General features: G+C 42.9%; 1 protein-coding gene and 1 long non-coding RNA gene across 3 annotated transcripts in view; one reads left to right on the forward strand and one right to left on the reverse strand.

Moving 5' to 3' along the window:
* Positions 1-1478: 1478 nt before the first annotated feature.
* On the reverse strand, positions 1479-21279 carry LOC137382736 (uncharacterized). Its single transcript, XR_010977271.1, has 3 exons — positions 21211-21279; positions 20701-20746; positions 1479-1735 (listed from the first exon to the last, which is right to left on the reverse strand). It is a non-coding gene; the product is annotated as an uncharacterized lncRNA (long non-coding RNA).
* The window catches only part of dhx37 (DEAH (Asp-Glu-Ala-His) box polypeptide 37), a 32728-nt gene continuing 25777 nt past the window's right edge, over positions 20324-27274 (forward strand). For both annotated transcript variants that reach the window (XM_068055070.1, XM_068055071.1), the window contains exons 1-6: positions 20324-20422; positions 20548-20676; positions 22753-22922; positions 23826-23938; positions 24783-25158; positions 26035-26183. In XM_068055070.1, the coding sequence (XP_067911171.1) occupies positions 20565-20676; positions 22753-22922; positions 23826-23938; positions 24783-25158; positions 26035-26183 (920 nt within the window). In that variant the 5' untranslated portion in view covers positions 20324-20422; positions 20548-20564. The remainder of the gene's footprint in view (positions 20423-20547; positions 20677-22752; positions 22923-23825; positions 23939-24782; positions 25159-26034; positions 26184-27274) is intronic.

A 27274-nucleotide genomic window follows, 5' to 3' on the forward strand; every position in this document is an offset into this window, starting at 1 on the left:
ATCCAAGACTAGGTCATTAATATAGCTCAAGAAAAGCAATGGTCCGAGTACTGACCCCTGGGGAACCCCACTATAGACCTTCCTCTCGTCTGAAAAGCAACTGTTTCCAGTCACTGAGCCAACTTCATATCAACTTCAAGGGTGATTAGTTAACCTTCGTATTTGGAATGATTTCATTTATAAAGTTGGTTTGGAATGTTTATTTTGTGGTGACTTTTATTTTTGCACTGTGGCCAAATGGATGCTTTGATGGTCAGTGACAGAGGGAAGGTAAAGGATGGGACTGTTGGTGAACGGAGAATTGAAGTTGTTACTGACATTGGACTCTGATGTGTTCTTCATGGACAGTCCAGTCAGAAAGGGGCTCTCTGGGTTGCCTCCTCTCTTCCTCTTTTTCCTCTTCCTCATGCTGCTGCTCCTGATCTGGGTCCCGTATGGCTGGTGACAAGGGCTATCCCATCATAATGGACAGGTTGTGCAGCATGCAGCAGACCACCACAAATTTTGACACCTGCTGTGCCAAGTATTGCAGGGCTCCTCCAGAGCATTCCAGGCAGTTACTTCAGAATGTCAATGTTCTGCTCTATCACATTCCTTGTGGCAGCATGGCTTTCATTGCATTCATGCTCCACACGTGTGCATGGGTTGTGCACCAGAGTCATCAGCCATGAGTTCAGCAGATAGCCCTCGTCATCCACTGACACTGTTTGATTTGTCATGGTGGCTCAGTTGAAGCTGGCGCAACAGACTGCCAGAGAATGAAGGGATCATGGCTGCTGCCAGGATACCGGACATTGACCTGCATGATTCACTGCATGTGGTCGCACACCAGCTGGACGATGAGGGAGTGGAATCCCTTTCAATTCCGGTATAGGACAAAGTTGAAATGCGGTGCTCGCAAAGTGATGTGCATGCAGTCAATGCCAGTTTGCACCTTGGGGGAAGCCTGCGATTCTGGCGAAGCCATATTCTCGTTCCACCTGCTTCTTTGCCTGCTGGCAAGAGAGAATGACATAATTAGCTGTCAATGAATACAGAGACATTGACTTCCATTACACAACAGCAGACGGCAAACTGGGAAATGTTGCAAATATGTGCAGCTCCAGCCTGGAAGGAACCAAAGCAATAAAAGTTCATCACCATGGTGACTTTTACTGTGTTATGATCCTGTAGTTTTTTTTCTGGGAAGTATGCAGTGTGCCTTTAAGGCTGTAACATGATCAGTACTGCTTTAAGGCTCCAGGGACTGAGTCAAAGGATGCATTCTCGTTGCTGTAGGATACAGCCAGCTTCAAATATGCATTCTCGTTGCCATAGGATACAGCCAGCAAGGACACAAGATACAATGTTGCTGATTGATATTTGAAACTAGTTGAAAAACTGGCTTTTTAGAAGCAGTTAACAGATACACACACAGACGTTCTGCCAGCATATGCTGAAGGAAAGAGAGCTCTCTCTCAGTTTATTTAAACCCTATTTATTATACTCTCAGAATTCTGATGTCAAGCCAGATTAATTTCTTAAAAGAAAATAACCAAATTCCTTTGACTACTGAACTGTAGTTGCTGAAATTCATTGCTGGAAAAGAAGAGCATCACTTCAACTGCTGAATTAAACTACGGACTGTTCTACAGTTGAAGAACCTTTCTTTTCCCCATCGGACGGCTGTGAGGACTTCAGGCAACCATAGACTTTGTTCCACGTTGGAAGAGTCCACTTTGGCAGGAGTGTAAACCTGCAAGGACACAAATTTTTTTTCTTTTAAATGTTGTTTATATCTTAGTAGTGTTTAAGAATTTAGTTTTTCTCATTAAACAGTTAATTTCTTGATCTAAAGACATCTGGTTTGGTTAGCCTCATTCGGGGGTTAGTAGATGGTACAATTTCTTTCTCTAATTTGGAAAGTTTAAAATGATATGTTAGGCGATCTGTGGAGGGGCGGGACTGAATCAACAGTTTCTCCCAACACAATCAGAATCAGATATTTTGATTGGGGGCTTTGTCTTGAGCAGTCAGTCATAACAACTGTGATTGGCAATGGAGTTCGTGGCCTTCTCTGCAGTTGCAGTTATGGCTGCAGCAGGTGGAAGATTGTAGAAAGTACTTTCTTACTCAAGCACAGATGTCTCACACACTGTTCCTTCCGAAGTTCAGGTAGAAGAATGGCTCCCTGATCAACCTGGGTGGTTATGCCCACCTGCTGAGAGCCCTTCTCCCCCTTTTCCTCCTCCCTGCTGATCTCTACGGCTGCATAATTGCATCCAGGAGGAAAATGTTGCCATTTTCCTCATCACTACAGCAGCAAATCTTTAATGATGGCTAACTTTATCCATATTTACTCATTCTAGTTTTTTTTTGCAAGAGTTGTCTGCAGCTTTTGATAATGAGCAAAGAACTGAAGTTTCAATTTCAAATTCACCAAAATGGATTCAAGAAGAGACAATAAGTGTGAGGAAGACATTGACAGAGTTACAATGTATACGGTAGTATAGAAATCAACTGAAGCACCCTTGTGCTGCTGTGAATAAGATCGGCTAAATCAGCAAAGACTAAGCATAAAATCCGGAACTTCCTGCTCAGTAAGATTCAGGTGGTGCATTTACCCAGTGAGTCATTAGGGAAGCTCTCTCCTTATTTTTAACGGTACTTTTCACCACATCTGGCTCTGCCGGTCTCTAGCTGCAAAGGACAGTAGGTGTCCAAGACCTGGGTCACCGTCAGTGTTGCTCCATAACTGGTCATTGGAATGTGCTTTAGATTGAAAATATCCCATAATTTTTCCAGTGAGGAATCATGTTAACCACACTAAGAAAAAGGTGGCACATCTATTTTGTTAATTTTTGATTGGTGACATCAGTCACCCCACGCACCAGTCAAAAGAGAAGAAAGTACTATGTTGCTAATAAAGAGCAATATTTCCTTTAAGCTGCGTGACCCAAAAGTCCTGTGCAGGCCCCTTTAAGTTACTGCTCGTGTGCGGCGGTGCAAAAATATTTAACGGCCATATATTTAAATATAACACTCGGGCACCTCAAAGAAAATTAGAGGATACATTGTTAGAGAGTCATAGAAGTAACTATCTTGAAGTTCAATACATATTGATAGAGTGCTCAACCGTTGCTCCTCAAATTATTTAGTCATCGAAAGATTCCATTATGTGATTGCTCTGTAGCTCTCTTCTACCCATCCATTATATATGGTTTTACATAACATTCCTAGTGAATCACAGTTTTTTGTACATGCAGCTCATTAAAATTGTATTGATAGCTCTCCCAAAGGATCAGCGCATTTATCTAGTGTGTAGCTAAGCCATGCAAATCAGGGAATGTCTCAGCTTGAATCACTGGTCTGTACTGAGTTAACTGATCTTCGCCAGGACAGGAATTCACACCAGAACTCCAAGGTTAGAGAGGGTGGAATCACCCTGGACTCAGTTTTAATTGTTAATACTCCCTGGCACAAAAACCTGAGCATGTGTAGATATTAGATTAAGACATGATCTTGTTTAACTGCGATGCCTCCCACAGTTAAATAATTGACTGACACTTAATTGCTAAGGTTCATGTATGAATAATACCACTTGCCAGGGTAGACACTGAGAGTTGTTTCCTCTGGCTGGGGAATCTAGAGCGTGGGGCATGTTGAGGGGTCGATCAGTTAGGACTGAGATGAGAAGAAATTTCTTCACTCAGAAGGTTGTGAATCTTTGGAGTTGTCTATCCCAGAGGGTTGTGGATGCTTCACCGTTGAGTATATTCAAGACTGAGATCGATTGATGTTTGATCTCTCAGGGAATCAAGGGATATGGGGAGTTGGCAAGAAAGTGGAGCTGAGACAGAAGATCATCCATGATTGTATTGAATGGCGGAGCAGGCTTAAGGAGCCAAATGGTCTACACCTTCTCCTATTTCTTATGTTCTTATGTTCCTATGCTCTTATAAATGTTGTAATCGAGGGTGATTAGGATCCATGGAATTAATGGCTTCAGGAAACAAGGGATATGGGGATAGTGCAGGAAAATGGAGTTGAGGTCACAGATCAGCTGTGATCTTATTGAATAGCAAAGCAGGCTCGAGGGGCCATATGGCCTACTTCTGGTCCTATTTCTTATGTTCTTATGAGATGAATAAATGCTCAAAAAAACAATAAAAGGCATTATTCAGGAGGAACGTTGTTACACTGGTGAAGAGAATAAAGAATAAAAGCAGAAAATCCTGGAAATACAAAGCAGGTCTGGCAGCATCTGTGGAAATGGAAACAGAGTTAACATTTCAGGTTCAGAGTTCTGTTGCGAGGTCATTGACCTGCAATGTTGGGCTGGATTTTAATACTAAGGCAGAGGCAGTTTTGGAGGTGGGCATGCTGGCAAATTCTCGGTGGAGATCACGGATGATCTTCAGTCTCAGTTCCACTTTCTTGCCCACTCCCCATATCCCTTGATTCCCTGAGAGATCAAAAATCTATCCATCCCAGCAACTTTGGTGGAGGCATCTTATTGCAGTAACCCTCCTGAAAGTGAAGGGTAATCAATTGAGGCAGTTAACAAGCCGCTTGAGGGCTCATTGCAGGGCTAATTTAGATTTTTGAGGCGATGCACAAGAAACACGCAGGCTTAGCAGCACGTCCAAGTAAGTAAGGCGGCTGCACAGCGGTGAGCCAGTCAGAGAAGTAGGTGCAATTCCTGAGGCTGCACAAATGGTGGAAGGAGCAGAGAGGAACTTATGCAAGGCACACAGTGGTCATTGCGTGAGCAGAACTCACAGTGAGTGTTTCAGGTGGAGACATTGGGGCAATTGCAGGGCAGTGCACCTACAGGGATCAATGGGGCACAGCAGTGGGGGCGGGCAGGCAGCCGTTTCCATGCAGCTGGTGACAAGTAAGGCCATCGCTGGACCTGGGGCTTGGCTACTCTGAATTTGTGACAAATAGTGATGCGGAGCAGTGGCACCAACAACAAATGCAGCTCCTTGGTGCAGAGGGATGCAGAGGTGATGCCCAAGGGGCAAGGAGGTCACGAAGGCGATACCCTCACCATAGGGTACACTGCCAAAGAATCAGCTTCCAGGACATGTCATAGCAGCAGTGTCACCGGAGGCTGCGACTATCGAGGCAGGTGGTTGTTGATTTTTGTGCCTCGTGGAGATGGACCTCAAGCCTCGCTGGTCATATGGGCACGCCCTGCCAGTAGCCGTGAAAGTGACAGTGACCTTGAACCTCTTTGCCTCTGGGTCGTTTCAAGGGGCTGCAGCAGACCTGTGTGGCACTTTGCAAGTGGCTGCCCATCATAGCGACAGGCAGGTGATGGATGCCCTGTACGAGAGGGTATTGGAGTATATGAACTTGCAGACTGATGGGGCCACTCAGGCAAGAGGCCAGTGGGCTTTACCTCCATGGCAGGATTCCTTCAGGTGAAGGCCATCAAGGGCCCAGCAGAACAGCCAAGGGCATTTATCAATGGGAAGGGATTCCACTGCCTCAAGCATTTTCTGCAGGTGTGCGCAATGTTTCCTGGCAGTTGCCATTGATGCCTTCATCTTGAGGCATTTGCACATGCCACAGCTCTTCATGTGAGGATGGCTGCCAGGGGACAAGGGTTATCCGTTAAAGAAATGGCTGCTGACACCTGTACGCAAACCTACAACAGAGACACAGAGTCACTACAACCACTGCCATCTCAGCACAAGGGCCACCAGAGAGCAGGCTATCAGACTCCTGAAGAGGCGGTTTTGGTGCCTTAATCGTTGGGGGCCCTCTCCAGTACGCTCCCTCAAGGGTTTTTCGCATGGTGGTATGCTGAACCCTGCATAACATGGCTCTCCAAAGAGGTGTGGACATTGAGAAAGATGCGGAGGAGCATTACTCGTCTTCGGAGGAGGAGAAGATGTGAGGAAGCACGATGTTCCTGCGCTTCAAGGTCTTCCAGAGGTCCAGCTGAGGAGTCAAGCTGTTAACCAGGGTGGGTGGGGAAGCTCGGGTTTCACTGATCCAGGATTCAGTGAGGATGGCATATCCTGCAAAGCCATCTCTTGAGGCATTCATGAATGGAGACATATGGCCCATCAAGCCTGCTCCGCCATTCAATACGATCATGGCTGATCTTGGGCTTCAATTCCACTTTCCTGCCTGCTCCCCATATCCCTTGATTCCCTGCGAGACTGAAAATCTATCTATCCCAGCCTTAAATGTATTCAATGATGGAGCATCCACAACCCTCTGGGGTAGAGAATTCCAAAGATTCACAACCCTTTGAGTGTAGTAATTTCTCCTCATCTCAGTCCTGAATGATTGACCCCTTATCCTGAGACTGTGTCCCCGTGTTCTAGATTCCCTGTTCTGTGGGAACAATCTCTCAGCTTCTACCCTATCAAGCCCTTTCAGAATCTTGTATGTCTCAATTAGATTGCCTCTCATTCTTCTAAACTCCAGAGAATACAGGCACAATTTACTCAGCCTTTCATCATTGGACAACCCCCTCATCCCAGGGACCAATTTAGTAAATCTTCACTGCACTGCCTCCAGTGCAAGTATATCCTTTCTTAAATGTGGAGACCAAAACTGCACACAGTATTCCAGGTGCGGTCTCACCAAAGCCCTGTACAATTTTAGTAAGACTTCTTTTTTCCTGTACTCCAGTCCCCTTGCAATAAAGGCCAACATGCCATTTGCCGTCCTAACAGCCTGCTGCACCTGCATGTTAACTTTGTGCGTTCCTTGTACGAGTATCCCCAAGTCTCTCTGAATATCAACACTTACTAGTTTACACCTTTTTAAAAATATTCTGCTTTTCTATTTTTACAACTTGACACTTCCCTACATTATACTCCATTTGCCATCTTGTTGCCCATTCACTTAACCTGTCCATATTTCTTTGCAGCCTCTCTACATCCTCCCCGCAGCTTACCTTTCCACCGAGCTTTGTATCATCAGCAAACTTAGATACATTACTCTCTGTCTCTTCATCCAAGTCATTAATATAGAGTGTAAATAGTTGAGGCCCCAGCAATGATCCTATGGCACCCCACTATTCACAGCCTGCCAACTTGAAAATGCCCCATTTATGCCCACCTTCTGCTTCCTGACTGTTACCCAATCCTCTATCCACGCTAATATATTACCCCCAACACCAAGAGTCCTTATCCTGCCTATTAATATTTTATGTGACATCTTATCGAATGCCTTTTGAAAATCCAGGTTTCCTACATCTACTGGTTCCCCTTTATTTACCCTACTAGTTACAACTTCAAAAAACAGTAATACATTTGTCAAACATGATCTCCCTTTAGTAAAATCATGCTGACTTGTTATAATCATGCTATGCTTTTCCAGGACTACTTGCATGCCAAACTGCGTAGGCAGCATGCGATAAACAAAGCTAAGCGATCCCATAACTAATGGATCAGATCTAAGCTCTGCAGTCCTGCCACACCCAGCTGTGAATGGTGGTGGACAATTAAACAACTAACTGGAGGAGGTGGCTCCACAAATATCCCCATACTCAATGATGGGGGAGCCCAGCACATCAGTGCGGAAGGTAAGGCTGAAGCATTTGCAACAATCTTCAGCCAGAAGTGCCAAGTTGATGATCCATCTCGGCCTCCTCCTGAGGTCCCCAGCATCACAGATGCCAGACTTCAGCAAATTCGATTCACTCTGCATGATATCAAGAAATGACTGAAGGCACTGGATACTGCAAAGGCTATGGGCCCTGACAATATTCCGGGAATAGTACTGAAGACCTGTGCTCCAGAACTTGTCGCGCCCCTAGCCAAGCTGTTCCAGAGCAGCTACAACACTGGTATCTACCCAGCTATGTGGAAAATTGCCCAGGTATGTCCTGTACACAAAAAGCAGGACAAGTCCAACCAGGCCAATTACCACCCCATCAGCCTACTCTCTATCATCAGTAAAGTGATGAAAGGTGTCATGGACAGTGCTATCAAGCGGCACTTGCTTCGCAATAACCTGCTCAGTGACGCTCATTTTAGATTTCGGCAGGGCCACTCAGCACCTGACCTCATTACAGCCTTGGTTCAAACATGGACAAAAGAGCTGAGCTCAAGAGGTGAGGTGAGAGTTACTGCCCTTGACATCAAGGCAGCATTTGACCGAGTATGGCATCAAGGAGCCCTAGCAAAACAGAGGTCAATAGGAATCAGGGGGAAAACCCTCCGCTGGCTGGAGTCATACCTAGCGCAAAGGAAGATGCTTGTGGTTGTTGATCAATCATCTCAGTTCCAGGATATCACTGCAGGAGTTCCTCAGGATAGTATCCGAGGCCCAACCATCTTCAGCTGCTTCATCAATGACCTTTCTTCAATCATAAGGTCAAAAGTGGGGATGTTCGATGATGATTGCACAATGTTCAGCACCATTCATGACTCCTCACATACTACAGCAAGACCTGGACAATATCCAGGCTTGGGCTGATAAGTGGCAAGTAACTTTCATGACACACAAGTGCCAGGCAATGACCATCTCCAACAAGAGAGAATCTAACCATCTCACCTTGACATTCAATGGCATTATGATCGCTGAATTCCCCACTATCAACATCCCAGGGATTACCATTGACCCAGAAACTGAACTGGAGTATCCATATATATACCGTGGCTATAACAGCAGGTAAGAGGATAGGAATCCTGCGGCAAGTAACTCACCTCCTGACTCCCCAAAGCCTGTCCACCATCTACAATGCACAAGTCAAGAGTGTAATGGAATACTCTCCACTTGCCTGGATGGGTGCAGCTCCAACAACACTCAAGAGTCTTGACACCATCCAGGACAAAGCAGCCCGCTTGATTGGCATTCCATCCATAAACATACACTCCCTCCACCACCGACGCACAGTGGCAGCAGTGTGTACCATCTCCAAGATGCACTGCATCAATGCACCAAGGCTCCTTAGACAGCACCTTCCAAACCCGCGACCTCTACTAACTAGAAGGACAAGGGCAGCACATGAATGGGAGCACCACCATCTGCAAGTTCCCCTCCAAGTCACACACCATCCTGACTTGGAACTATATCGCTGTTCCTTCACTGTCGACGGGTTAAAATCATGGAACTCCCTTCTTAACAGCACTGTGGGTGTACCTACCTGACATGGACTGCACTGGTTCAAGAAAGCAGCTCACCACCACCTTTTCAAGGGCAATTAGGGATGGACAATAAATGCTGGCCTCGCCAGCGACGCCCACATCCCATGAATGAATAAAAAAAAGTGCAATGTGAAGACTTCTTTAATAATAGTTTCCAGCATCTTCCCAACGACTGATGTTAGGCTAACTGGCCTGTGGTTCTCTGTTTTCTCTCTATCTCCTTTCTTGAAAAGTGGCGTAACATTTGCCAACTTCCAGTCTGACGGGACCATTCCTGAATCTAAGGAATTCTGGAAAATCATAGCCAGCGCATCCACTATCTCTGCAGCTATCTCTTTTAGAACCCTAGGTGGTAGGCCATCTGGTCCCAGGGACTTGTCAGATTTTAATCCCTCAAGTTTCTCCAATACATTTTCTCGACTGATATCAATATCCTGAATTTCCTCACTCCTTTTAGCCCCTAGGTTACTGCCTATTTCTGGTTTGCAACTTGTGTCTTCTACTGTGAAGACAGACACAAAATATTTGTTCAATGCCTCTGCCATTTCCTCATTCCCCATGATGATTTCTCCTGCCTCTGCCTCAAAGGGACCAACATCTACTTTAGCAACTCTCTTCCTTTTTATGTACTTAAAAAAGCTCTTACAATCTGTTTTTATATTGCTGTCTAGTTTACTCTCATTCTATTTTTTCCCTTTTTATCAACTTTTTGGTGGCCCAAACACTGACAATACCATCTGAGAAAGGTTTTGGGTTTAGACTTTGGACCTCATTAAAAACAAAAGGGATTGAGAGAACCATGTGACCATCTCCCAAGCTGTGAAAAACTGGGAGTTTTATTACACACAAGAGAGAAGCGGCAACTGAAACTGAGCAGCAGCAGATGGCTGTGTTTCTCTTTCTCTCTCTCTCTCGCTCTCTCTCTCTCTCTCCAGAAAACATCAAGTTTTAAAACCGTCTTGCAACTATGGATGCATCAAGCCTACAGACTGCTACAGCCAGAGATTCGGGGAAGAGAGCCAACTCCAATTCTGCCTCCAAGAAAACCCTGAGCAAAGTGGGCCAGCCACAAAGTGCACTTTGATCAGCTAAGACTTCAAGAATACAACTCCAGCCGGAAGATCACCGAATCATTCAACCTCAGACTGTGTATTTAACTTTTATTTATTTTGGACTTTAATCTGACCAAAAAACCTACTTTTCACTTTGTGTGATCCTCGTGTGAATATGTAGCATATTTTTTTTATTATTTTTGATCATGTTTAGCTACTTGAGTATAATAAACTTACCTCTTTCTTGTTTAAACTCAAGAAAACCTGTCTGATTGGTTCTTTCATGTTCACATTAAAGGTAAAAGGCAAAACACTCACTGAGGTGGTAAGCACAAACACTGTTTTAAGAAAAAGTATAAACCCTGTTATGGTCAAATAAGAGGAAGGGCAAGAGGGGCGACTGTGATCCTATCCTCACCTGGCCGTAACAGCATGGACTACACAAACAAGGATGAAGCTCCAACCCCTTCACATGGAAATAGTAACATGCTTGTGGATGGACGCCCATCATGCCCTCACTGACTTCTTGCCAAACTGCCCCTCTGGCTATTTCAAGGGCCTCCTCCTCCATGGCAGTCAGTATAGCCATATACGCCACTCCACCTCCGGAGTGATCCCTTTTTTGCATGTTGTGTCCTCTTTTTTTCCTGTAAAGTCAAGAGCAAGAGAGTTACAGTCCTGGAGTTCTTCCTCACTGCTTACTGCAGTTCACTCACATGTGATATCCATGGCTCCAGTGTCACCTCCTCCACAAGTGCTTGTGGTGTGAGCTTTGCACACATTCAGGAGTGAACCTGGGCACACATATCCTCAATGTTTCCTGAGCACTATGTGTCCTCAGGCTGCTCTACTCATAGGTTTGTTGGCGACTAGACCTGGAAACCTTTCATCTGGGTGTAGCATTGTACTCACCTTGCCAGACCTCTAAAGGTTGTTGAAACGCTTCATGCAATGCACCCTTGACTTGCTGACCACACTGGGGACTGCTCACTTCTTGAGCCACCTTCATCCATGCTTGCTTTGTCTGACTGGCTGGCCTCCTCCTGCTACTTTCCGGAATCGGGATGCTCCTCTGGGCTGCCACCGCCTCTGACAGCACCTCCAGGGAGGCATTGGCAAATTGTGGAGCTGCCATTCCACAGGTGTATGCCATGCTGCTGCTCCGCTACATTCCAGCCCTGCTATTGCCAAAGATGGCAGTGGTAAAAACCTGGCTGCCAGGTGCCCTTTAAATCAGACCCGCCACATTTACATACCGCCTTGCCTCCTCAGCACATCTGTCACCCCTAATTGGAAGGTGAATGTGCCAGCGGGCCACTAGTTGGCTGTCTGCCTCTTTCAAAATATTGCTGGACGCCTGGCAGCAACATTGAGCGGGGTTGGGACCCAGAAATGGTCCTGACCCTGGATTGAAAATTCAGCCCGTTAACTCTGTTTCTCTCTCTCCACAGATGGTGCCAGACCTACTGAGTATTTGCAGCATTTTCAGTTTTTATTTCAGATTTCCAGCATCGCAGTATTTTACTTCTGTATATGTAAAGTATATATGGTTTCAAGCAAAAATGCTACTGCAGTATTTTCTATTGATATTGTTCTGAAGGGTATTTAAACAATGAGCAACAATTTTGTAGCCAATTTGCATGGTACTGAAACAAGGAAGGTCAATATTTTATCAACACGCAAGGTTTAAGGAAGTTACTGAAACAATGAAGCCCTGTGCAATTAGAAACATGTCTGTTTAATCCTGGCAATATTTCCATATACCTGCGAGGGAGTAAGAACATCTCCCACCAGCAAATCTATCTGCGCAACTAAAATTGACATGCTGCCATGGAGATAGATTTTGGGACTGCAAAATTCAGCTCCATAGCGTCTGTAGTTTCAGTGCCACGGGTGCCATTTTGGTCCCAAAGTGGCGTTCGTGCTGCGTGTACACTCTTCTGGTGCAGCCTGCGTCAGACGCCATTGTGGGGAGATCAGTAATGTGAGCTTTAGAAGCGTGCACTGAAAATTACCAGAGTAGGCGGATTGTGAGTCAGTCAGTATATAATGCTGACTTGATGCTAGAGCTGTTATTTTTGACCTCACCATTTCATCTAACACCCTCTCAAACACACATAGCTGAATATGTGTTTGGCAGCAGGAAGGACTCCCCAGCCTGCGCTGTTTAAAGGGCTCATCAACTACTTTCAGATTAGTTGCTGATTAATTTCTACCAGCTCCTTCTGAGTTTGTAGAAGTGCATGATGGTTTGCAGAGTTGTTTAAAGTTAGTGAAGTTGACAGGGAGTGGTATTGCATGTGGAGAAGGCATTAGTTTTGACTTCAGGTGTTCCGGTCAGACCACTTGCTCCCAGTCATGGGTGCTATAGTTACCATCCCCCCTTGAGCTGCACCATGAGAGGGAGATGGAGCAGAGGCAGCAAAGAAGAGGACAAGCTGCTCGCAGAGGAAGGAGTGCTCTCAACAGGAGGCCATAATGCAGGGACCTCTTTACTCCAGAGAGTTGTATATTCCAAAAAAAAAACAACTTTTAGATTAGATTAGATTAGAGATACAGCACTGAAACAGGCCCTTCGGCCCACCGAGTCTGTGCCGAACATCAACCACCCATTTATAGTAATCCTACACTAATCCCATATTCCTACCAAACATCCCCACCTGTCCCTACCACCTACCTATACTAGTGACAATTTATAATGGCCAATTTACCTATCAACCTGCAAGTCTTTTGGCTTGTGGGAGGAAACCGGAGCACCCGGAGAAAACCCACGCAGACACAGGGAGAACTTGCAAACTCCACACAGGCAGTACCCGGAATCGAACCTGGGTCCCTGGAGCTGTGAGGCTGCGGTGCTAACCACTGCGCCACTATGCTGCCCTATGTTAAATCATCCTAAGCAACCATTGAATAGCATGTGAAGAAAGAGAGAACATAATACCCCATTATTATTTACAGTGGAAATTCCAATAAGTAGGTAGTAGCAGTAAAATTCCAACTTCCACAATCTGCATGAGCACCAACAATGATGCCATTGAGAGTGCAAGTTTCAGTCTGGAGCACGAGGGGGGCTAAGGCTTCCAGTTTTTAATTTTTTTAATGTATGTCTCAGCATCTGGGAATTTCCCATTTTTCTCTTTCCTGCTCTTGTTTTCTTCTGGCCAGAAATAGCCCTCTTTACTTCACTCACACTGCACTATGAAGCCTGGGCATCTGGCTCAGTGCCTTACAAGTCACCTGATGTGCATGACCCAGCATGAAATGCAAAAGCAGCAGTTAAGCAGTCCCCTGCATGACTAAGACAATCAACTGCTGTCTAAGTCAACCGACACACACCTCCGTAACAGTACTATCTGATTTTGGAAATTTGTGCTCTCTGGTCAAAACTGAAATATTGGTGCTAAGTGGGAGATAAATGGGCAAAAAGTGTATACTGTCTGCAGAAACCTGCTGCATGAGTGGAATATTCAGTCTTTGCTAAATTCAATCTGTAATATTAAAACATTAAAAATCAATCCAATTCAGCAGAATGAATTGAAACTGGAACATGACTGTTCTAACTCTGCTATTGCACTTTTAAAGTTATAATTTTTTTGTATTGCACAGCAGTGGGCTAATTGGACAACCCTGCGCCAGTAAGTTGTGACCAATGTGTGTCCTAGGTGTATGAGATCTCTGGGGGCAAAAATCCAAAGGGCTGCCGCTTCTGGATCATAGGAGCCTGCCTACAGAGAGCACAGCATTGAAGGGGGAATATCTCATGGAAGTGCTGTGAGCTCTAATCACACAGAATAAAAACTTCTCATAATCCCTTTCTAATTCATATCAATTTTTTTTCTACTTACTTTTGTAATACTTACTGCAAAATACAGATTTTAAGTCCGATCAATGGACTAATTTTCCCATTGTACAAACATAATTTTGACAAAATGCTGCGACAAACCAGCTAGAAATCACTAGTGTATTTACAGGTTAGAAAATTTGTGTTGACGTGTTATTAAACATTTATGTTTAATTTTCATTTGATTTTGCACTGAAAATTATCCAAAAGGTTTGTGAAATTTTAAGTACTAATGTAAAGAGTGTCATAGAGTCATTTATAGCACAGAAGGAAATCATTCGGCCCATCGGGTCCATGCTGGCTCTCCACAGAGCTATGCAGTTAGTCCCTGGCTTGAACCACGTAGCCCTGCAAGTCTATTTCTCTCAGGTGGCCATCCAACTTCCTCTTGAAGTCATTGATCGTCTCCGCTTTTACCACCCTTGTGGGCAGCGAGTTCCAGGTCATTACCACCCGCTACATAAAAAAGTGCTTCCTCATATTCCCTGCATCTTTTGCCCAGAACTTTTATTCTCTGTCTCCTCGTCCTTGGACTATTTGTTAATGGGAACAGTTTTTCCTTGTCTAACTTATATAAGCCTGTCATAACCTTGTACACTTAGATTAAATCTCCCCTCAATCTCCTTTGTTCCAAGGAGAACAAAACCAGATTTTCCAACCAAACCTTATAACTAAAATTCTTCATCCCTGGAGCCATTCTGGTAAATCTCCTCTGTATCCTCTCAAGGACCCTCATATCCTTCCTGACGTGTGGTGACCAGAACTGGGCGCAATACTTCAGTTGGAGCCTAAACAGAGCTTTATAAAGGTTCAGCATAACTTCCCTGCTTTTGTACTCAATGCCTCTATTTATGAAGTCCAAGATCTCATATACTTTACTAACCACTCTCAATATTTCCTGCCACCTTCAAAGATCAATGCACATGCAACCCCAGGTTCCTCTGTTTCTGCACACTCTTTAGAACTGTGCCATTAAGTATATATTGCTTCTCCCTATTTCTTCTGCCAAAATGCATCTCCTCACACTTGTCAGTATTAAATTCCATCTGCCACCTTTCTGCCCATTCTGCTAGTCTATTGGTATGTTCTGTTGCAGGCGGCTCACATCATCTTCACTGTTTGCCACACCTCCAAGTTTGATGTCGTCAGCAAATTTTGAGATTCTACTCTTTATTCCAAGATCCTAGTCATTTATATATAGCAAAAAAGCAGAGGTCCCAGCACTGACGCTTGGGGAACACGACAGTCTACCGTCCTCCAGTCTGAAAAGCAACCATTTACTACAACACGCTGTTTTCTGTCCTTAAGCCAATTTTTTAAAATCCAATTGGACACTGACCCTCCTTATCAAGTGCTTTCTTAAAATTCATATAAACAACATCAATTGCATTCCTTTCATCAAACGTCTCTGTTACTTCATCAATAAATTCAATTAGATTAGTCAATCCATGGTGGTTATATTAATTAACTTGAACCTCTCTAAGTGTCCATTGATATTTTCCATGATTATCGTTTCTAAAACCTTACCCACCACAGATGTTAAACTAACTGGCCTGTTGTTGCTAGAACTGTCCTTATACCCTTTCTTGAATAAGGGCGCCACATTGTCACTCTCCAACCCTCTGGCACCTCCCCCATATCAAATTGGAAGATTATGGCAAGTCTTTTCGGTATCTCCAATACCCCTTCCTTTAGCAACTTGGGATGCAAGCCATCCGGACCAGGTGACTTATCGACCCTAAGCATAGCCAGCCTTTTTAGTACCTCCCCCTCTCAATTCTTATCCTATCCATTGCCTCTACTCTCTCTGCTTCTACTGATACTTTGTCAGCCTCCATTTCCTTAATGAGTATTTTGTATCAGTGTTCAATAAGTATACTAGCCTTGCCCTGTACCTTTAAGCATATATTACCCTCTCTGTCCCTAACAGATCCCTACAGGAGTAGCCCGAAAAGGTAAATTAAATTGGACCTGATGAGGAATGAATGAGAAGGCGAAGGACTAAATGGAATCCTGAACCATTAGGTGCTCTCTGAATTGTAATCATATTTTGCACTATGTCAAGTTTCTCAAAAGAGAAAGCAATACTGATTCCGTTTTATACATTACTGCACTGCAACGCTAAACTCCTCTTTAGTATAATTAGTACCATAATCAATGTCTTATCTCAAACCTGGTCAGCTATATCTATAAAAGCATTGCTTCTGTGTGGGAATGATGATTGGTCACTCCCATTTTGTGGGACTATGAATTCTTGTCTCAGTTCCAAAGAAGATTAAAAGCTGATTGCAGGCTACTCTGACAGATAAAAGAAAAAACATTCTCCATTGATCCAATTAACAATAACTGCATCAATAGTAAACATTGGAAAGGATTGCCTTCCATTAGAGTACACTTTAAACAAGTCCATGCATGCATTACTAGTAATTATACAGTTAGAGCTCACTTCTAAGGAATGCAATTAAAATAGATAAGCGGTTAATCAAAAATATGCACACTTGTTTAATTTTTATATTCCTAAATTCTTTTTGCCTTATACCTAGAGACACAGCCATGATTCTCTGGCTGGAGATGTAAAGATTACATTTCAGAGGCTAACTAACTACCAACATTTAATGTAGGCATAGCCCCTCTCACTCCACTTATATTTAATATCAGTGTTCATTAATACCAGTCACATTGAAAGTCTTTCAGCTAGATTTCCTCTTTTGCTTAAAAGAAGCAGGTCCAATTTGCATACGAGCAGTGAATCCAGCACCTTGTTCCCTTCAACCTTGTACTATAGAAGAATCAGCCAACCTAAATGCTTAGATTTCTGGAGTTGGGGCTCTGTCACCTACTGTTGGACCGCTGGTAGCCATCCTCATTTGTCTGCACTGCTCTCTGTGTGCCAATGAATGTGACCACCAACTTCAAATTTTGTACTACAGGGTCATTTTAGGCCAGGGCCACAGATAATCTGTGCAACATTTGCCAGGCAGCAGGGTGTCAATTTGCCAAATAACTGATGCACTTTACAGGTGAGGGGGCAGGTTCATTAAATTTGGCATCACAACAAAGCACCAGCAAGATAGAGCCATCCACTTTTATGGGGTTGTTGGTTTACCAAAGGTACAGGGCAATTGATATCACCTATACTGCTTTGCATGCTCCCACAGAATAGCCCCTCAACTACCTCAACAGGAAGGGCTTTCACTCACTCTATGTATAGACTGTGTAACAACATGCAGAGGATGCATCACCTAAATGCCTAATATGCTGGAAGTTGTCACAATGCCTTTATACTGTGAAATTCAAACCTCTGTGACTTCTTCAAGGAATAAAATCACATCAACAGATAGCTTCTGGCTGACAAATCTAGTCCTCTGCTTCCAAAGATAATAAACCAAGTAAATTTTCTTCCCCTCGGTTACTTTTAAAGCATGTAACATCCTGCCTTATTCAAGTTGAATACTTGAATGGAAAAAGAAAGAACTTGCATTTATATAGCACATTAATATATCCTCAAAGCACTTTGCATCTAATTGATTTTTTAAATTGCAGTTACTACTTCAGCAGCCATTCCGTACCTATCAAGGTTCCATAAATGGCAAATAAGATAAATGACCAGTTAATCTGTTTTTGCTGGTATTGCTTCTGAAGAATGTTGGTCAGAATACAAGTACTGCCTTTACCTTTCTTCAAAAATTGTGATGGAATCTTTTATGCAGACGGAACAGGAAGACAGGACGTTTGCTTAACATCTCAGCTGAAATATATCACCTCTGACAATGAAGGGTAGGTAGTTAGAATGAAGGGTAGGTAGTTAGTTTGATCTTAGAGTAGGTTAAATGTTCGGCACAACATCGTGGGCTGAAGGGCCTGTACTGTGCTGTACTGTTCTATGTTCTATGTTCTATAACATCCCTCAGTTTTGCATGTTAGCCCTTATTATGAACTCAGTTCCTGAAATTGAACTTGAACCCACAATCTTCTAACTCAGAAGTGAGAATGCTACCAACTAAGCCAAGTTGACATTGACGCCAGCACAAAAAACACCTTGGATGGTCAGCAACAACCTACCATGTAAAAATAATATCCATGATTCTTGTGTACCAACTGGTTTGCAGTGCAGTTTAGCAAATGTGACTGATTGTTATGTTCTGAAGGGGATAGTCAGTATATAACAAATGTATATCTACAGTGTGTAGATACTGTTATCCATTTGCTGTTTAATACATTTGTTGGCAAGGTATAGCCAATCCAAGGGAAACGTTTCTTCTACCACGTTGTGTAGTGAAGATACACACCAGTTAAAGTACAGAACAAGGGTTTTCTACTCAAATCCTTGGCTAGCTACAACTGAGATATTGGGAGCTCGGTAAGGGCACACTCATGAGAAAAATATTTAGAGTAAAAATGTAACAATAGATGCTATAAAAATCTTTGTAAACTTATTTTAATGTATTTATCTATGTGAGTGCTGTCAGTTCTCTACTTTTGGCAACCAATGTGAGAATAAAGAAAATCTAATTGAGTCAAACTTCCTCTGCAGTTCTCCACATGTTTCTGTTTTGTATCAAATTTGGTTTCAAACCCACCAGGAACTTTGTTCATACTGCCCAAACTCACCAATTTAGTCCACTAATCCAGTGTCTCAAATCTAGGACACTGTATTTTTGGTCTTCTTGATGTTGAGACCACCAAGATTGGGTTTGTTGCTGCATAGTTTCATTCTTATTCATGTGAACTTGACCTGCCTACAGCTCACCATTTTAATCCCTCCTCCCATTCCTAATCTGACCTTTCTATGTCTGGCCTCCGACACTGTTTGAACCAAGTTTAATGAAAGCTTCAAGAATCCTATCTGATCTTTCTGCCAGGCACTCTGGAGGCCCCTGGTGTCAACATTGATTGTACTAACTTCAGATCTTAGCTTTATTCCCCTTTCTCTTTATAGGGGGTGCTGGGCATTGAAATAGTTAGATTCTGGAGAGGAAAGGGGCCATGTTGACAGACGTCCAGATACTTTTTTTATTCATTCATGGGATGTGGGCGTCGCTGGCTAGGCCAGCATTTATTGCCCATCCCTAACAACCCTCGAGAAGGTGGTGGTGAGCTGCCTTCTTGAACCGCTCCAGTCCGTGTGGGATAGGTACACCTGCAGTGCTGTTAGGAAGGGAGTTCCAGGATTTTGACCCAGTGACAGTGAAGGAACGGTGAATTTGGTTCCAAATCAGGATAGTGTGTGGCTTCGAGGGGATTTTGCAGGTGGTGGTGTTCCCATGCATTTGCTGCCCTTATCTTTCTACATGGTAGAAGTCGCGGGTTTGGAAGGTGCTGTCGAAGGAGCCTTGGTGTGTTGCAGCAGTGCATCTTGTAGATAGTACACATTGCTGCCACTGTGCGTCAGTGGTGGAGCGAGTGAATGTTTATGGATGGGGTGCCAATCAAGCTGCTTTGTCCTGGATAGTGTCAAGCTTCTTGAGTGTTGTTGAAGCTGCACCCATCCAGGCAAGTGGAGAGTATTCCATCACACTCCTGACTTGTGCCTTCTAGATGGTAGACAAGCTTTGGGGAGTCAGGAGGTGAGATACTCACCGCAGGATTCCTAGCCTCTGACCTGATCTTATAGCCACGGTATTTATATGGCTACATCCAGTTCAGTTTCTGGTCAATGGTAATCCCTAGGATGTTGCTAGTGAGGGATTCAGCGATCGTAATGCCATTGAATGTCAAGGGGAGATGGTTAGATTCTCTCTTGTTGGACATGGTCATTGCCTGGCACTTGTGTTGCGCGAATGTTGCTTACCACTTATCAGCCCAAGCCTGGATCTTGTCCAGGTCTTGCTGCATTTCTACACGGACTGCTTCAGTATCTGAGACGTCGTGAATGGTGCTGAACATTGTGCAATCATCGGCGAACATCCCCACTTCCGACCTTATGATTGTAGGAAGGTCATTGATGAAGCAGCTGAAGATGGTTGGGTCTAGGACACTACATTGACTTGCAGTGATGTCCTGGAGCTGAGATAATTGAGTTTTTGGTACAGCATTTAGTAAATGCCGACCAGTCTAAAGCAAGCTCCTCGGTTACACAGTTTTCGAGGAGGCTGAAACTGGTTTTGTGTGTCATTTTGTTATTGACAGCTTCTTTAACTTGCACAACTGTGCAAAAACATTTAAGAAGTACTTTCACTAAATTTCTAAACACACTGGTTTGGATATTTTTTGTGGGAGCAAGGTTGTAAATGATCTTGATGTTCATGCTCACTCGCTGCCGGTTTATTTGCCGGAACTGTTCCTCAGGCACCGGATTGCAGCCGGAATCAATTTGCAAGGTGCCTGCGGACACTTCCGGTGGGGGACATGTGTGGAAAATGAAAAAGTGAAACACGTTTAAGCGGAGTTTGGGATCGGGATTGAGATCGACTGGTGAACGAGGAAAGGCTGTGAGTTCGATCTACTATTGGATCGGGTGTAGTTTATGGGGTTAAATTGCCTCGAGCTTCGCCTTTGTGTACGCCCCCCCCCCCTTTTACTCCAGATATCAGCTGTTTATGTCTCTCTGTTACAGGTCAGTAATTTTCGAACATGGGTAGATTACGGAAAAGGCACAACTGGAAGGCACGACTTCAGGTCAAGACTGTGGAAAACTCTTCCGAACAATCCAGCGATGGGGTTAAAGTTGAAATTGAACTGGAAGGTGTGTATGAAAAATTTGCCTTACTCAACCCCATCCTTCATCTGAACAGCTTCAATATGATCTGTACTCCCTGCAAAAAAAAAGAAATAGCCGGGGTAAATCTCGCTGCAGCCTGCTGCCTCAGAAAAATAATTTTAGTTGGATTGAGCCTTTTTACTTAAATCTGTTGCCAGACGTGGTACACCACTATTCGTAGTTAAAGTCTGGATCCCAAGAATAAAGTATACTGTGTATTTCAATCTTGTAGCACAGTCCTTCTAGTAATAGCAATATTGACTGCCACTGGTACCTATTCTAGGATAAACACAGTGGGCTGAATTTTTACCAGCCCCTCGACGTCGGGGGTCGTGGTGGGGGAGCCGGTAAAATTTTGCCGGGAGAGGCTCGCCTCGATCCCCGACATCGAGAAGGCTGCGCCGCATTTTACAGGTGGTGGTGGTGGGACCTCAGTGCGACCCCCCCTCGCCGACGCCGAGTGGCAGGGCCTTCATTTAGATATTTAAATGTATTATAACAATATGCTCAATAACTTACCTAGTCCCGGCTGCCAGCCACAACTCGCGCACCTTCGGAACTCCAAATTTCAATCCTCCCCATGGAACTCCAAATGGAGTTGAGGGGGGAGGATTGAAATTATCAGAGTGGCGGGGGGAGTAGGAAAAACAATTCTTATTGGATGGTGGGAAGAGGTTGAAGGGCAAATGTGAAGAGGTTGGGGGGGAAGTTTGGGTTGGGAGTGAAATTGATTTTTATTAATATCAGGCAATAAAACAACCATTGTGGGGGTTGGGTGAGGGCCTGCAGCCTTTCATAGTTTATTTTCAATAAAATGTACATTGTTAAACCTTTAAAATTTCAAATTAATGCTAAGGGTTTGAAGCCTTTTAAAACTGGCGCCTGTACGGTGGCACTGGACGCTGTTGCCGGGGACGTAATGGCTGCTCTTCCCCCTCCGTTTAAATGAGCCCCTGCGTGAAATATCGCGGGGGCTCAGTGGCGCCGCTTCCGTGTCGGAAGGCCGCCGAATTCAAAGTGCACCGCCGTGATGTGCGGTGCGCTAATAAAATTCAGCCCAGTATGTCCAATCTCACCATTCGGCCCATTGTGTCTGTGCGACCAAAGAAGTACTGTCCAGCTTAATCCCACTTTCCAGCTCTTGGTCTGTAGCCTTGTAGCTTACAACACTTCAAATGTGTATCTAGGTATTTTTTAAATGCGATCAGGGTTTCTGCCTCTCCCATTCTTTCAGACAGTGAGTTCCTGACCCCCACCATCCTCTGAATGAAAATATTTCTTGTTAATTTTCCTCTAGGCCTTCTGGCAATTACTTTAAATTTATGGTCCCTGATTATTGACCTCTCTGCTAAGAGAAAAAGGCCCTTCCTATCCATTAGACCCTTCATAATGTTACACACACCAATTAAATCTCCCCTCAGCTTCCTGTAGATATCGAGATAAGGTTGAAAGGAGCTCCCTGCCGCTGTTTGTGTATACGCACGTGTGCTGAATTTAATTTAATTTCATGAATGAATTTCATTTATAGGAAGGGGAAAACAAGTAGATTCTAGAATATTCTTTAACCTTGGTTAGAATTTTAATAATTTAATGGTAACTTTGTGAACAAAGATTTGTTTTGCAATGAATACTAGAAAGTTGAGCCAGAAATTCATGCGGCACATCTCGATTCAAGTAATAAAATAACATTTCCGTGCACTTTTTATACCTGTGAATTATGAAAGATATGTGTTGTAAATTTTTTTTGTAAATATCCTCTGGTTGTTCTCTATCTCCATTACTGTCTCAATGTTGAACAAATTAGGGGGAGATGGTGGCATAGTGGTAATGCCCTTTAAGGAAGGAAATCTGCCATCCTTACCTGGTCTGGCCTACATGTGATTCCAGATCCACAGCAATGTGGTTGACTCTTACTGCCCTCTGAAATGCACTCAGTTGTCAAGGTCAATTAGCGACGGGTAACAAATGCTGGCCTTTCCAGTGACACCACATCTCGTGAAGGAATAGAAAGAAGTAACACAAAATTTGAATGAAATTTTAAAATCACTTATTCTGTTGCAGATAAAGTTACACTAAAAGGAGTGGATGAGAGTAATGCACTGGTTCTACCAGCAAAAAGGGTGAAAAGAAAACAGGTGACCGAAGATGTTAGAAAACTGAAGCAACCTCTGAGCAAGAAGCAGAGGAAACAGTTGGAGAAAATACTGGAACAGAAAGAAAAGAAAGCTCAGGTTAACTATGAAGCTCACTAATAAACATTGGTGTATATAGGCAAAGCCCTGTTTAAATAAGGGTGTTTTAACACTGATATCCCTTTAAATTTGCATGTTTTTGATTTCTGATGGTAGATGATTGTTTAAGATAAATAAGGGGCTGAAATTCTAGAGACCTGCCCTGCTGCTGGAATAAAGAAGAAGTGGGACATCCTGCAGCCATTGACACCAATCCTGTCCCAAATCCCGGGAATGCGGTCATTAACATGTTCAGAATGAGTGCATCATACCTGCAAAGGTACATCAGCAGCATATAGCTGCCCCACGATAGGTACCTGGGCTAAGAAAGAGTGGCTGTAATGGCAACTATACCTCCGATACAGTAAGATTATTGATTCCCTCCAGGATTGACTTTCTTACGTCTGCCAGGGTCTGAGGCATCAGGAGGATTCACGCCAGCTCTTGTCAGCTAGTATGAGCTGTGTTGCGGCCTTTTAAGGATGATATTCCTGGGGCAGCCAAGAGCTTTCCTTGGCATGGCCCCTTGACATGAGGGCAGGTAAAAGATCTGTCCATGGCCCAAACTCCAAACCACCCCCCCAACTCCCCTCAGCTGAGAAATTATTGGAAATTCACCCCAATTGTGTCTTGGTACAAGGTGCAATTTCATAGAAATTCATCATAAGATTCTATTTAATTAACTGTCCAAAATTGCAGGTTTTTCTAAATGATCGACTGTTTATCCCTATAATAAAACACTCAATGCCAAAATACCATTAAACTTGCTGATTATAACAAGACATGGTCAAGGCATTGATAGAGTGCAAAAAGCAATAAGCTTTTACCTGTCTTGCTTAACAAAATGTACATATTTTTCTGTTGCTCTAAACCATTCCAACATTTTTCCATTTTCCGTCACAGAGAAAAGATATTCTGAATAAATTGGCAGAATGCCAGGTCTCAGAGTCCGAGTTGAAGCTTTTCTACACCACCTCTAAAATAGGCACCGGAAAACGCATGTACCAGCCTAAGCTGTATGTCATTTTTTAAATCTTTCATCAAGAGAATTATTTGGTGAATTAAAGTTCCATGGTTTGAATGGGCACTGAATGCTTTACATTCACCTCAAGTGCACTATGGAAAGATTCTGGTTGTTGTAGAACTGGAAACTTCTTCTGCTTGATCTAAAATATATTTAAATTTCAAAAATGATTTTGTATTTATTTTTAATTTGTATACCTAAGTTTCAACCTGTTGTCAAACTTGTACTAGAATTTGTAGTTGAATTTTTGAATTGTAATTGAAAGAATTAAAGTGTTTTGTTGGCAACTTCCAATTTGAGAAATGTTAGACATAAAAAAGCTGACAAAAGCAGCACTTGCCATATGTCTCCATGTTCTGAAATAACAGGGTATTTATCCAGCTCATCCTCACATCACTCAATGCCATTTACTTTTGACACTCCATTTGTACTTTTGTGTCATCAAAGATCAGCTTGAGTGCCTGTTGTGATTGAAGCATTTTTATTCTAAGGATTAAAGTGGGAAGAGTGGAGATCCAAGCACAATTGTCCTACATGGGAGGTGGCAGTTTGCTGAAGGAAGAATATTTTAGTTTTATCTTTCCTTGAACCATTTTTGGCCAAGATAACTCATCTACGGGAACTATAAAATCAATGTTTACCCTACAGCATGTAAATTGGATGTCATATATTCAGTTGCTGAATACTGTTCCATGCATGAAGGATGCCTGAATAACTTGGTGACAGTTTATCCGTTTTATACTTGCCGTTACTCATGGAAAAGCATTGTATTAATTCCTACTTAGTATTCTCTTTTTGATTTGATGGAAAGGTTTGACACTGTTTCTATATTTTAGGTCTGAACAGGAACTTAGCGGTGAGTGCAGAATCAGCAGTGTTAGCGGGGCCAATAGGAAAAGACTCAGAAGAAACTCTGAGGTTGTGGAGAAAGCACCAGAGTCTGAGAGCAGCACAACTTCAGACAGTTCAGATGAGGAAGAACAAGTGAACAATGCAGAGAAGATGGAAAGTGACAGCGCACGATCAGGTACAGAAGAGAAGAATGTCAACAACAATGAACAAATTCAAAACTCCTCAAACAGTCCAGAGGCAGTGACTGAGAAACCGTCAGCATTGGTGACTGTTAATAAGAAAACCAGCCAAAACCTGATGCAGCAGCCTTTCTCAGAACCTGCCATTTTCATTCCAGTGGATAGAACCCCAAAGATTCAGGTGCTTAATTTTGGTATACTGTAAAATATGCTATTTTCATTCATAATTTTAGTTCAGTCTTGATTTGGAGTTAGTAATTCACATTGACAGCAGTCAGTATTCTTAAAATGCAATTCTCATATTATAGTAATTTCCCTATGACTAATATCATACTGTGATGCGTAGAAATCATGTCACGCTGCCATCTTGTGCACATACATATTGCAGGTTTGTTATTATATGCCTACCATAGTGACTGAACTGATATGAGAGGAGTACAAACCCTACTTGTTACAGAGAAAATGGTATTCTTTTCTTTTAGATTCCCTTATGAGTATGTCAACTGTAAAAACTGTCAACTGAACAGATCAAAATGGATCAGAAAGTTTTTTTTTTAATGGTGTCTGTCTTTGTCCCGGTGTTAAATATTTCCATAGTAGTTTCTAATTTTGATACTGCTGCGATTATGAAATGGAACTGTTGGAAGTACATTGTTTAGAAAAGAGGGATTTAAAGTAGTATGTTGTTTGCAGTTGGTAACCTCATTATTAATTTGCCAACTTGTTGCCATTTTAACACTTCCTATGCCATGCACATACCTAGATTTGAATAAATGTCTCTTGACTGTTTGACCTAAAGCATTTGCCTCCGAATTACAAAGCTACAAGTTTGTTCTGGGAGTTTTTGTTAATCAGTGAATTTCAGCAACTCTTGATGCCAGCCACCAGAGTTGGGTCATCTGTGGAAAGGGGAACGCTGAAAAAAGTCCAGTTTATAAACATCTTTCAGCAGACTCATTCCTGCACCTATTTATGTTAATCGACAAGCGTTTTTATTAGCAATTTATAGTTGTGTCAGTGAACCATCTTGAAAGACGTTCTCTGATTGTTCTTCCAGGAAGCTCGTCTGCAGTTACCAATTCTAGCAGAAGAGCAAGTTATCATGGAGGCCATTAAACATAACCCTGTGGTCGTTGTGTGCGGTGAGACGGGCAGTGGTAAAACTACACAAGTGCCCCAGTTTCTGTACGAAGCTGGATATGCCAGGTATATTGCACTTTATGCTTAAAAATGGTGTAGCTAGATACTGATATATATAAAATGTATTCATTGCTTCTTAAGATAAACATAGATAAGCACAGGGTATTTGCAAATTGTATTTTACCCATTTTACTACTGATGGAAAATGGTTTCTTTCTGTACAATCATCTAATTTTACCCTACAATACCCATTATTCATGGGATAGGCAACACTGGCAAGGCCAGCATTTGTTGCTCATTCCTAACTGCCCTTGAGAAGGTAGTGGCAAGCACTGAGTAGCTGAATGGTTTGCGAGGCAATTTCGGAGGGCAATTAAGAGTCAACTATAGACCAGACCAGGTAAGGAAGACAGATTTCCTTCCCTAAAAAGTCCCATTAACTGATAACTATCTTCTTATTCTGCTTGATTTATTTAATTGAATTTAAATTCCCCAGCTGCCATTATGGGATTTGAACTTGTGTGTCTGGATCATCAGTCCAGGTCTCTGGATTACTAGTCTAGTAACATAACCACTATGCTACGTATCTCTCTGTATTACAGCATTCAACATGGGAGTTTACCTGCAAATGCTAGAGTGGTGAGATTCTAATACCCATTATACTTGTGTCAGTTGTATGAGTATTCTGTCAAATAACAGGATTTACAAGATATTTTTATGTAAAGGAATTCTTCAGGCACATGATTAGTTGGGTTAGTGCATTATTCCTAGTACAATTTACTATCACACAACACAAAAAAGACATGTCATACTTTGGTCAGCTTATGACTGGGTATCAATAAAACAGTTCCCTTACTATGTCTATTTCTGTTTTTAATATGAACTAGGCTGTTCAGGATGTTTTGCCTTTGTTCATAAGATCTTTCCTTTTATGATTAATAATCACCAGAGGTAATGAGGATTGTCCGTGAGTCAAATCACGTAGCCCCTTGCTTTTAGGAAATGGGATCTCAGTACTTAGTGCAAATTTTGTGTTGTCAGAATGTTTAGTTATTGAATTCAATCCATAGTTATCCCTAATTATTGCTTAGAAAAACATTGTAAAGTGTGAATCTATTTGGCTGTAAGCATCAGACCATAAACATTTCTCTGATCAT

This window comes from Heterodontus francisci, chromosome 23 (genome assembly GCF_036365525.1).
Source record: "Heterodontus francisci isolate sHetFra1 chromosome 23, sHetFra1.hap1, whole genome shotgun sequence".
NCBI classification, from domain to species: Eukaryota; Metazoa; Chordata; class Chondrichthyes; order Heterodontiformes; family Heterodontidae; genus Heterodontus; species Heterodontus francisci.